The 12,722-nt window shown below is 36.0% G+C and overlaps 1 protein-coding gene across 1 annotated transcript in view; it reads right to left on the reverse strand.

Annotated features, from left to right (window-relative positions):
* The window catches only part of LOC127880743 (uncharacterized), an 87,519-nt gene that overhangs the window by 52,956 nt on the left and 21,841 nt on the right, over positions 1 to 12,722 (reverse strand). The window contains exons 15-22 of the mRNA XM_052428111.1: positions 12,346 to 12,443; positions 11,253 to 11,354; positions 8,388 to 8,525; positions 7,145 to 7,256; positions 4,171 to 4,293; positions 3,095 to 3,163; positions 1,969 to 2,100; positions 517 to 623 (exon numbers count right to left, since the gene is read on the reverse strand). Coding sequence (XP_052284071.1) covers positions 517 to 623; positions 1,969 to 2,100; positions 3,095 to 3,163; positions 4,171 to 4,293; positions 7,145 to 7,256; positions 8,388 to 8,525; positions 11,253 to 11,354; positions 12,346 to 12,443 — 881 coding nt within the window. The remainder of the gene's footprint in view (positions 1 to 516; positions 624 to 1,968; positions 2,101 to 3,094; positions 3,164 to 4,170; positions 4,294 to 7,144; positions 7,257 to 8,387; positions 8,526 to 11,252; positions 11,355 to 12,345; positions 12,444 to 12,722) is intronic.

Below are 12,722 nucleotides of genomic sequence, written 5' to 3' on the forward strand. Positions count from 1 at the left end.
ACCTACTTGCTCTGATTGACAGCTAAACTCCACCTACTTGCTATGATTGACAGCTAGACTCCACCTACTTGCTATGATTGACAGCTAAACTCCACCTACTTGCTATGATTAACAGCTAGACTCCACCTACTTGCTCTGATTGACAGCTAGACTCCACCTACTTGCTATGATTAACAGCTAAACTCCACCTACTTGCTCTGATTGACAGCTAAACTCCACCTACTTGCTATGATTGACAGCTAAACTCCACCTACTTGCTCTTATTGACAGCTAGACTCCAACTGCTTGCTATGATTGACAGCTAGACTCCACCTACTTGCTCTGATTGACAGCTAAACTCCACCTACTTGCTCTGATTGACAGCTAGACTCCACCTACTTGCTCTGATTGACAGCTAAACTCCACCTACTTGCTCTGATTGACAGCTAGACTCCACCTACTTGATTTGATTGACAGCTAGACTCTACCTACTTGCTTCCACCTACTTGCTCTGATTGACAGCTAGACTCCACCTACTTGCTATGATTGACAGCTATGGGCTGCTTGGGTATGATCCTGTGTGGTAGGCCATACTTGTCCCCCTCCCGACACACCTTCTGGTTGTACTCTCGCATATCCTCTATCTGTAAGGAGTACATGTTCTAAATAGACCGTGGTTATACTCTTGCATATCCTCTATCTATAATGGGCACATGTTCTAAATAGACCATGGTTATACTCTTGCATATCCTCTATCTATTATGGGCACATGTTCTAAGTAGACCATATTTATACTCTTGCATATCCTCTATCTATTATGGGCACGTGTTCTAAATAGACCATATTTATACTCTTGCATATCCTCTATCTATTATGGGCACATGTTCTAAATGACCATGGTTATACTCTTGCATATCCTCTATATATTATGGGCACATGTTCTAAATAGACCATGGTTATACTCTTGCATATCCTCTATCTAGTATGGGCATATGTTCTAAATAGACCATGGTTATACTCTTGCATATCCTCTATCTATTATGGGCACATGTTCTAAATAGACCATGGTTATACTCTTGCATATCCTCCATCTATTATGGGCACATGTTCTAAATAGACCATGGTTATACTCTTGCATATCCTCCATCTACTATAAGCACATGTTCTAAATAGACCATGGTTATACTCTTGCATATCCTCTATCTGTAATGAGCACATGTTCTAAATAGACCATGGTTTATACTCTCGCATATCCTCTATATGTGATAAGCACATGTTCTAAATAGACCATGGGTTATACTCTTGCATATTCTCTATCTTTATTTTAAGCTTTCCGGTGGTTTATAGAGAAATATCGGTGATTTAAAACTGATAATTTCACTGTTTCAAACAGTGAAAATTATCAGTGAAAATTATCAGTAAAAATTATCGATAATTTTCACTGTTTACTGTGAAATGATGTCATATTTTTGACGAAATGACATCATTATCCCAGCTTAATTCTTTAGTTAAATTCTAACAATGTATATAAACTGTGAAAAAAAAGCATAAAATAAAAAGAAAATTTGTTGGATTTGGTGCATTATTGATTTTAATTCACTCGTGATCATAGAAAATATATATTTTCACTGGGCTGCGCCACTCGTGAAAATATTATTTTCTATGATCACTCGTAAATTAAAATGGATAATCCACCGAATCCAACAAATATCCTCTATGTAATGAGAGCTTAGAGTCTGACTTAACCCTGAGTTTGCAGAGGAATATGTGCACAAAATTATTTCTGAGTTTTTAGAACAAATGTGGACATGAAAAAAAAAGGCTACAAACTATTTATAATTTGAGAGATTGGAGTTAAAAATATTAAATTTTGGTTGGTTTGGAATACAAATACATTATTTAAGTATAAAGTTTTTATGTGTAATAACTTAAGACACCCATTTTACATGAGTTTGAAGCGTTGCTATTTATTCCATTTTGTTTCATAACCTGTTTATCAAGAATTCCTTTGACTAGGTTAGTATGTTGTCGAAGGATGACACATTCTGCTCTGTAGATTTTCACAAAGTAGTCCGCTGTGAGGTCAAACCGAGGTCGCTGGTACATCAGGTTGATGATCACCTGAAATTGCATTAAAACATGCTTACAACTGTAAAACAGATGATTAAGCTGGCTGATACTGATCACCTGAAATTGCATTAAAACATGCTTACAACTGTAAAAGAGATGATTAAGCTGGCTGATACTGATCACCTGAAATTGCATTAAAACATGATTACAACTGTAAAACAGATGATTAAGCTGGCTGATACTGATCACCTGAAATTGCATTAAAACATGATTACAACTGTAAAAGAGATGATTAAGCTGGCTGATACTGATCACCTGAAATTGCATTAAAACATGATTACAACTGTAAAAGAGATGATTAAGCTGGCTGATACTGAGCAATTAAAAAATCCATATCAAAATTGGATGACATTTTTGAAGCAAAATATATTCAACTGATGTGTAAATGTGTTTGTCTAAATCTGATTATTTAAAATTCGCTTATTTGGAAAATACTAGAAAAGTACCAGTACAGAGGTAGTACACATAAAAAATATTGCAAGAATGAGTTCTTCATTCTAATGCAATTTATTATTATTTCAATAATTAAAAAAAACTGTCATATGAGGCTAATTATATTTCTCTAAAGTTTCATAATAATAGAAAAAAACTCTCAAAGTACCATTTTTACAAACTAAAGGTGACACTGTAGCAAAAAAGAGCCCAAGTTACATGTTGCAGCCTTGATCCTGGAAAACTGGGCTAAATGCATGTGCGTAAAGTGTTGTTTGAGATTAGCCTGTCACTAACGACACTTTTTACCTTGATTGGATTTACACTATGAAAATACTTTCTTTTAACAAACAATTCCATAAAAGCAGAAAGCTTTTTCAATGATTAGCCTGTGCACACTGCAGAGGCTTGATTAGCCTGTGCACACTGCAGAGGCTTATCTGGGATGGCACTTTACGCAAATGCATTAAGCCCAATTTTCCAAAAGCGGGGATCAATTTATTGATATGTACTACTACAATAATCATAAACTGGTGCTCAACTGCCCGTGTACCTGTGCCAGAGCTCTCTTCTCATCTCTGTCAAACACATGATGGTAAGCCTCCATGTAGCAGTCAATCAACTAAAATAAACAAGAAACTAACTACAGTAACTTTAAAATCCGTTATATTGGTCAGGATAAAGTTTCATGGCTTTTCAGAAAATGACCTTTTCATGGACACCAAATGTTTAGATTTCTGATTTTTTTTTTTTTATAGGAATTCACGAGAGAAAATTTCAGACATGTTTGATTCCAATTTGTGGATCAGTCAACACCTTAAATAAACAAAAAGTAATGTCCTAGAAATAATTATGATTTTACAGTATGGAAAAAAATCAGTACAGGTATCAGATCTTTCTTTAAGTATTGATCCTAATCACCCATATACAGCCTATTACAGGACTTTGCGAAGGGGGCACTCAAAATATTCAATCACCGTAAAACGCTGCACAACTATCTCAAGATTTGATAGATATAGGAAATGTGAATGAAAAAAATCAATTTGACAAATTTACACGCTAATCAGCTTGATTATTCCAAAAGCATTGATTAAAAAGCACATCAATGATACACAAAAAGCAGATGTTTTTTGTATAATTTTTTATAATTGAGCTGCGCTCTGGGAAACAGGGCTTACTGCATATCGAGGGCTGAACGGAAAACTGTTGTATCTCCTTCTTTGTTTAATATGATTTACAACAGTCTTCCGTTCACCCCTCGATATGTGTTAAATATCAGCCTAGATTAGCCTGTGCAGGAACAGCAATTTCTGCTTTTATGGAAATTTTTTGTTAGAAAAGAAGTCTCTTCTAAACGAAATCAAGCTTAGATGGATAGTGTCTTCTCAGAAAACATGTGTGGACTGCACAGGCTAATCTTGAACAACTCTTAACGCACATGCATAATGCACAGTTTTTGCAGAACACTGCTCATTTAATAAATGTACACACAAATGGGCTCAATAATCCAAAAAGAATTGATTGAAAATCACATTAATGATACTCAAATAGCAGGAGTACTTTTTCATCTATTTAAAAGTTTTTAAAATGTTAACATACTAAAGCATTTTTAGCATGTCCCAGTGTTACCTCTCTCTTGCTCTCCATGAAGGCCGTCTCGTTACTCCACAGGTCCATCATCACTCCGTACCTGTCTACCTCCGTGTGCGCATAGTTCGGGATGTTGAAATCACCCGGGCCGGCGCTCGTGGCCTTAAAGTGACCAGAAAGTTTAAACAATTAAATTTTTGCTCAACTGCATCAAAAGCCAAAGACTTGTTAAAATGCTCATGAGTCTGTTTCCTGGGTAGAACCAGTCATTGGTGTCTTTTGGACGCTCTTACAGTTGGGACCAAATCTGTCACCATCCTGTGGCTAGGCAGAAACCATATCCACTATTACTCGGTGACATTTTGAAAGTGACCAGTAGATACTTGCCAATCATGGATTTAGCTGACAAATAATAGGTGTAATCTTCAGTGCCAAATAATAGCCAAGTATTGCATATTCATATCAAATAATAGCCAAGTATTGCATATTCATATCAAATAATAGCCATGTATTGAATATTCATATCAAATAATAGCCAAAGTATTGCATATTCATATCAAATAATAGCCATGTATTGCATATTCATATCAAATAATAGCCAAGTATTGCATATTCATATCAAATAATAGCCAAGTATTGCATATTCATATCAAATAATAGCCATGTATTGCATATTCATATCAAATAATAGCCATGTATTGCATATTCATATCAAATAATAGCCAAGTATTGCATATTGATATCAAATAATAGCCAAGTATTGCATATTCATATCAAATAATAGCCAAGTATTGCATATTCATATCAAATAATAGCCAAGTATTGCATATTCATATCAAATAATAGCCAAGTATTGCATATTCATATCAAATAATAGCCAAGTATTGCATATTCATATCAATGTGTTTAAAATCCTTCAACAAATAATCTTGGACAAATCTGACAAGAACATTTTTCAGTACGCGATCTTCAATGTCATTGCAAGAACAATCTAAATTTTAAGAAATATATATTTTTTTCACCATTTGTTTTATAAGACAAAAAGAAACTAGTTTGAATTATGAAAATGAATTTTTTAAATTACTTATAATGCAAATGTTGTCAGACACAAGCCTCGTTCTGACCTATTAGCAACAGCACACAAGTGTTAACAACACAGGTCTAGAATGTTGTCAATCTACAGCCTGATTAAACATTTAATGTTGTCAATCTACGGCCTGATTAAACATTTGAGTCTGGCCCTGGGAAAACAGGGCTTAATGCATGTTAATAAAGCGTTGTCCCATATAGCCTGTGCAGTCCTCATAGGCTATTCAGGGACAATTGTTTTCCCCTTTCGTTTAAAGGAAGTCTCTTCTTACAGAAAATCCAGAAAAGTTTGAAAGTGTTGTCGATGATTTGCATATGTGTCTTGTTCTGATAAAACTGGGCTTAATTCATGTGCGTAAAGTGTCGTCCCAGATTAGCCTGTGCAGTCCGCACAGGCTAATCAGGGACAACACTTTCCGCCTAAACTTGATTTTCGGTAAGGAGGGACTTCCTTGAAACTAAAAATACCATTAAAGCGGAAAGTGTCGTCCCTGATTAACCTGTGCAGACTGCACAAGCTAATCTGGGACGACACTTTACGCACATGAATTAAGCCCAGTTTTGTCAGAACAAGACACATATGCAGACTGCTCAGGCTAATCTGGGACAACACTTATAGGGGCCTTTTCACAGATTTTGGCATGTTTTGAAGTTTGTCATTAAATAATTTATATTGATAAATGTAAACATTAAATTTTAAAAGCTCCAGTAAAAAATCAAAAATAAAATTTAAAAAAGGAAAAAAAAGTAGCCCGCAGCAGGGTTCGAACCAGTGACCCCTGGAATCCTGAAGTAAAAACGCATTAGCCAACTGAGCTATCCTGCCAAGCATACATAAGATGCGTATTTTATATGTTATATAAGCAATCTTCGTAGTTTCACAAATTTAAACGACAATAACAAAACTATCCAAATTATTCAATAGTTTCGCGTTGCAACGCTTTATAATTTTTAGGTTTTTAAATCGTCAAAAGATGCATATAATTGCTATATTAGACCATGGCAAATGTTCAGTAATACTGTTTCCTCACAAATATCATAACTAAACCGAAAATTTGAGAATCTGAAACAACTTTTTTCAATTTTGTCAATTACCAAACCGTGAAAAGATCCCTTTAATGCATATGTATTAAGTGCTGTTTTCACAGAGCAAGGTTTAAAGAAAAGTATCACATTCTCGATTCATTTTTTATTTCTTCTCATATTTTCAATAAAACAGTATAAAAAGGAACAGATAAATGTAAAACTATTTTTTACGTGACACAATCGGTAGTTATTTGGTCGTCAGGAATGCTGTGTACATGTAGGAGACCCGACCAAAATAATTATTTAATGTCAATTAATCATTTGTCTTTAATAAAATGTGTTAACTGCATAAGTTAACGTGAAGCAGGATAAATACAATACATGGTTGGTGCCAGGATGGAGAAAGTTATTCTGGTTTGGCCCACAAAAGCTCGCCCTATTTTCTTTTTCTAAGCCTTGTCTAATAAACTTTCTCCATCTCGGCACCAACCATGTATTCTCAATAAACCAGTTAACATGGCAAATGAAGTACCGGCATGCAATACAAAAGCAACCAAAGAAACACAAAGATGTGTTGGCTTATTAAGCTAAATACACTGGGACCCATATTCACCTACCAATTCTAAGACTGAAATCTATAAATTAAAAAAATTCTTAGATCTGCCATGTTCTAATGGTATGATACAGTTCAATATGACACAGAATATAAAACCTTGTTCACATAATTCTTCATTTAGAACACTTTCTTTATGGCATTATCATCATTTTAGGCAATATATTATCAAACGCTGAACATTTAATCTTGATTCTTAGTCTGCTCTTTCTCTAAAGTCTAAGAAAGGGTTGTGAATACGGGACCTGGACTGACAGTCAATAGGTGGCCCTAGGAAAGCATTACCTGTCTGGTCCTGGCCGACTCACTCATGCTCCTAACCTTGGAGATGCCTCTCAGGTTCCTGTCCTTTTCTATGTAGTGGGTGGACAGCAACATAACATTGCTCTCAAGCTCTCTACGGTAACACATGAAGAACATTAGACTCTATGGTAACACATGTACGGCATTAGTCGCTATGGTAACATATGTAGGACATTAGTCTATATGGTAATACTTATAGGCCATTAGTAACTATGGTAACACATGTAGTGCATTAGTAACTATACTAACACATGTAGGGCATTAGTCTCTATGGCAACACATGTAGGGCATTAGTAACTATATTAACACATGTAGGGCATTAGAGTAACTATGTTAACATATGTAGGGCATTGGTAACTATACTAACACATGTAGGGCATTAATCTCTATAGCAACACATGTAGGACATTAGTCTCTATGGTAACACATGTAGGGCATTTGTCTCTATACTAACGCATGTAGGACATTAGTATATATGGTAACACATAAGTAATTAGTAACTACGATAACACATGTAGGGCATTAGTCTCTGTGGTAACACATGTAGGACATAAGTAACAATGGTAACACATGTAGAATATAGCAAATTGTTGTCATTTAATTGCTTCGAAGACAAATAAAGAATTTCTTAATGTATACCAGTTGCATATATCTGAATTCAAGGCAATGTCACTATTGCCATCGTGTAAGAGCATTTAAATTATTCAGCAATCAGAAGAATACTTTTACAATACAAAATTTATTGTATTTCCACTCAAAACAATGATGAAAGTCTTGATGAAATGTTTTAATTTTTCAACTGAAGTATTAACAGATAGAATGTTTAGTTCAGAACTGTTATTTACAAAGCTGTACTTAAGTGAAAATATCAGATACAATTTTCTGTATGAAATCCAATTTTTTCTGTTTCTTTATGGATAAATATTTATCATTTGCAATATTAACTTTTCCAAAACATTTTCATCTAAAATGACCTGAACCTGAGATATCCAGAGTCTCAAGAAGTTTTTGGAGTATTTCTTTAAGTTTGTCCTAAGAAGCTTTGTGAATACGGGCCCTGAACTCTGAAGAAACATCAGAACAGAATAATTTATTTTGACTTCAGCATATATACAGCTCATCGTCATAAACATACATATGCAATAACAGCACGCATTTTAATTAAAAACAAAACATACATCATTTTGAAGAAAGATCCATTTAAAAAGGAATGAACATCACTCACTCAAGGTCCTTAAGGGCAGCTTCATACATGATGTAGTAGCCCCTCTGGTCCTGAACGTGGATTCTACCATCCTCTATTGTGTAGAAATCATCGTGGTTCTCCTCATCGGCAAACTCAATAAACTCGGACTCATTTACTCTGAAAATTACAGCCAATAGGAGAAAAGGTAAAACAATGATCTATGTGGTATTTGTTAGTTAAAATCTATTGATTTAAGCTCGATTGTACCAAAAACCTTTGGCTTAGTGAAATGCTCTCAACTCCGTTTCATGGGTAGATATTTCTAGGGAGATATTTTGTAAAAATTCTTCACACATATTGAACAAGAGCTGAGTTCGTGAAACACAATGCCCCCTACTGCGCCACTTTGAAGCCATTTATTTGACCTTTGACCTTGAAGGATGACCTTGACCTTTCACCATTAAAAATGTGCAGCTCCATGAGATAAGCATGCATGCAAAATATCGAGTTGCTATCTTCAATATTGCAAAATTTGACCTTTGACCTTGACCTTTGATCTTGAAGGATAACCTTCACCCTGACCTTTCACCACTTAAAATGTGCAGCTCCATGAGATACGCATGCATGCCAAATATCCAATTACTATCTTCAATATCGCAAAATTTGACCTAGACCTTTGACCTTGAAGGATGACCTTGACCTTTCGCCACTCAAAATGTGCATCCCATGTGATACCCATGCATGCCAAATATCAAGTTGCTATCTTCAATATTGCAAAATTTGACCTTTGACCTTGAAGGACGACCTTGACCTTGACCTTTCACCACTCAATATGTGCAGCTCCATGAGATAGGCATGCATGCCAAATATCCAGTTGCATGCCAAATATCCAGTTGCTATCATCAATATTGCAAAATTTGACCTTTGACCTTGACGGATGACCTTGACCTTTCACCACCCAAAATGCACAGCTCCATGAGATACGCATGCATGCCAAATATCAAGTAGCTATCTTTAATATTGCAAAATTTGACCTTGACCTTAAAGGATGACCTTGACCTTTCACCACTCAAAATGTGCAGCTCCATGAGATACGCATGCATGCCATATATCGAGTTGCTATCTTCAATATTGCAAAATTTGACCTATGACCTTGAAGGATGACCTTCACCTTTTACCACTCAAAATGTGCAGCTCTATGAGATACATGTGCATGCCAAATATCAAGTTGCTATCTTCAATATTGCAAAAGTTATGACCAATGTTAAAGTTTTCGGATGGACCGACAGACACCATATATTTGACCATTGACCTTGAAGGACGACCTTGACCTTAACCTTTCACCACTCAAAATGTGCAGCTCCATGAGATACACATGCATGTCAAATATCAAGTTGCTATCTTCAATATTGCAAAAGTTATTGCCAATGTTAAAGTTTTCGGAAGGATGGACGGACTGACGGATAGACTGACTGACGAACAGACAGACGGACGGATTGATGGACAGTTAAAAAACTATATACTATCCTTCGGGGGTATAAAAAAGTTATGGCGAATGTTAAAGTTTTCGGACGGACAGACAGATGTCATATATTTGACCTTTGATCTTGAAGGATGACCTTGACCTTGATCTTTCACCTTTCAAAATGTGCAGCTCCATGAGATACATATGTATTCCAAATATCAAGTTGCTATCTTCAATATTAAAAAGTAATTGCCAATGTTAAAGTTTTCGGCGGACAGACGCCATATATTTGACATTTGATCTTGAAGGATGACCTTGACCTTCACCTTTCACCGCTCAAAATGTGCAGCTCCATGAGATACACATGCATGCCAAATATCAAGTTGCTATCTTCAATAGTGAAAAAGTTATGGCCAACGTTAAAGTTTTTTTCGGATGGACGGACAGACTGACATACACACATACTGACATACTGACAAACTGACTGACGGACAATTCAACTGCTATATGCCACCCTACCGGGGGCATAAAAATCTTAGATCTACATCTAACATGATCTTAGATCTACATTTTGTATTGAAGTATAAAGTCTTTAATATTACTCAGTGCATATAGGACATGATTGCTAAGCTAAGTTTGAGGCTTGAGACTCTATTAAAACGCATAAAAAGGTGATAAACAACATGTCTTAATAAGTTAATAACAAGTCAAAACTAAACTTTATGTTGAAAAGATGCAAACTTGACTGTACAGTCACTTATTCAAGGCAGCTGTATTTTAAAATTATCACAGACATCTTTGGTACAATCAACAATTTAAGGCAACTGCAATATACCATGGAGCCATGCTTTGGGAAAACAGTGCTTAATGCGTGTGCGTAGTGTCGTCCCATATTAGCCTGCGCAGTCTACGCAGACTATTCAGATAGGACACTTTCCACGTTTATGGTATTTTTTGTTTAAAGAAAGTCTTTTCTTAATGAAAACTAGGCGGAAAGTGTCATCCCTAATTAGCCTGTGCATACTGAACAGGCTTATTTAGGACCACAATTAACGCACATGGATTTGGCCCCATTTTCCCAGAGCGAGGCTCATTGATATTGACATTGAGGATATTTGTTGGATTCGGTGGATTATCGATTTTAATTCACGAGTGATTATAGAAAAAATATATTTTCTATGATCACGAGTGAATTAAAATCAATTTTCCACCGAATCCAACAAATTTTCTTTTTATTTTATGCTTTATTCACCGTTAATATACACTGTTAAAGAGTTTCGCTGGAATAAAAAAATGACGTCATTTCGCAGTAAACAGTGAAAATTATCGATAATTTTACTGATAATTTACACTGTTTGAAACAGTGAAATTATCAGTTTTAATTTACTGATATTTCTCTATAAACCACCGGAAGGCATCAAATAAACAGATGTTCTTACTTGAAGTCTGCAGGTGTGTTGTGCAGGTAAGCGTGGGAGGCCAGACCCCCTCCCCCACCCACTGTCCCCTCCGTCTCTGTCCCCTTTCTGTGATCCTGGGGACTGTCATACACAGAGAAAACATGGGTATAGTAAGAGCCTTGTTCTGGGGAGACTGGGTTTAATGCATGTGCTTCAAGTGTCATTCCAGATTAGCCTGTGCAGTCTGCACAGGCTATTTGGGGACTGCCCTTTCTGCTTACATGTTATTTTAAGTTTAAAGGAAATGTGTTTTGCATGAAAAATCTAATGAACTAGTGTAGTCATAAAGTGTTGTCCCTGATTAGACTGCGCAGACTTCACAGGCACGACACTTTACACACATGCACTAATCAAAAGTGTTCCCCAAATGAGGCTCATACCATATGGTAATCATCAAGGGCGCATCAGGAGTAGCATATATGGGTATATGTTAAAAGGAACATAGCTAAGTATATCATACAAAGAATAGTAAAGTATCAGATTTGAAAAAAGAGGGCATTCAATATTAATTTTCATTAGTGTCTGTTCTAAAATGCAATTAGAAAAATCAACAAAATCATTTCATTTGGATAAACAGGTTATAATCCAGGTTACATGGGTAAGCAAATGTTTGCCACGCAAAAAACAAACATGAACAGATAGTCGATAATCTTAAAAGTGGAATGCTTAAACAGATCCATTCACAAAAACACAAATGCAGGCAACTTCAAATTTTGCAACATATCATACATTTAATAAGTTGTAATAAAGCACACTATAATTGAACCTTGCTCTGGAATAATGGGGCTAAATGCATGTGCGCAAAGTGTTGTCCCAGATTGGCCTGTGCAATCCACAAACTGCACAGGCTAATAAGGGACAAAACTTGCTGCCTAAAGTGGATTTTCCCTGAAAACAGGATTTCCTTTCAAAGAAAAATACTGTAAAAGCTGAAAGTGCTGTCCCTGATGAGCCTGTGCAGACTGCACAGGCTAATCTGGGACGACGCTTTACGCACATGCATTAAGCCTGGTTTTCCCAGAGACTAGCTCATTTACTTATTACGATGAAAGCATCACCCTTCCATACACACCAGACTTGTTTGAATTCCGAATCATCCTGAGTGAGACCTGCATCGTTGATTGTGAGAGTTCGCTCTAGAGACCGGAAGTAGTTGAACATGCTCAGGCACTGGCAACATATAAACATTCACAATCACTCAGACCCCTTGGAAAATCTTTGTCTCTTTTAACCCTTTACCACTAAGATTTTGCATTTTGAATAGTATGTGGACTATTAAATGAAATAAAAGACCTTTTTAAACATAATCAAGTAGTAAGGCTTCATTTAAATCCCTAAGATACTGATGAGCAGCAAACAGCATTTAACCTACACAGATGGCGAGTTACTCGCAGGATGTTCTGGTTTTATGCTGGTTCCGTATAGCCATGCTCACAATGCTTCTGAGCG

Source organism: Dreissena polymorpha, chromosome 5, assembly GCF_020536995.1.
Source record: "Dreissena polymorpha isolate Duluth1 chromosome 5, UMN_Dpol_1.0, whole genome shotgun sequence".
Lineage (NCBI taxonomy): Eukaryota > Metazoa > Mollusca > Bivalvia > Myida > Dreissenidae > Dreissena > Dreissena polymorpha.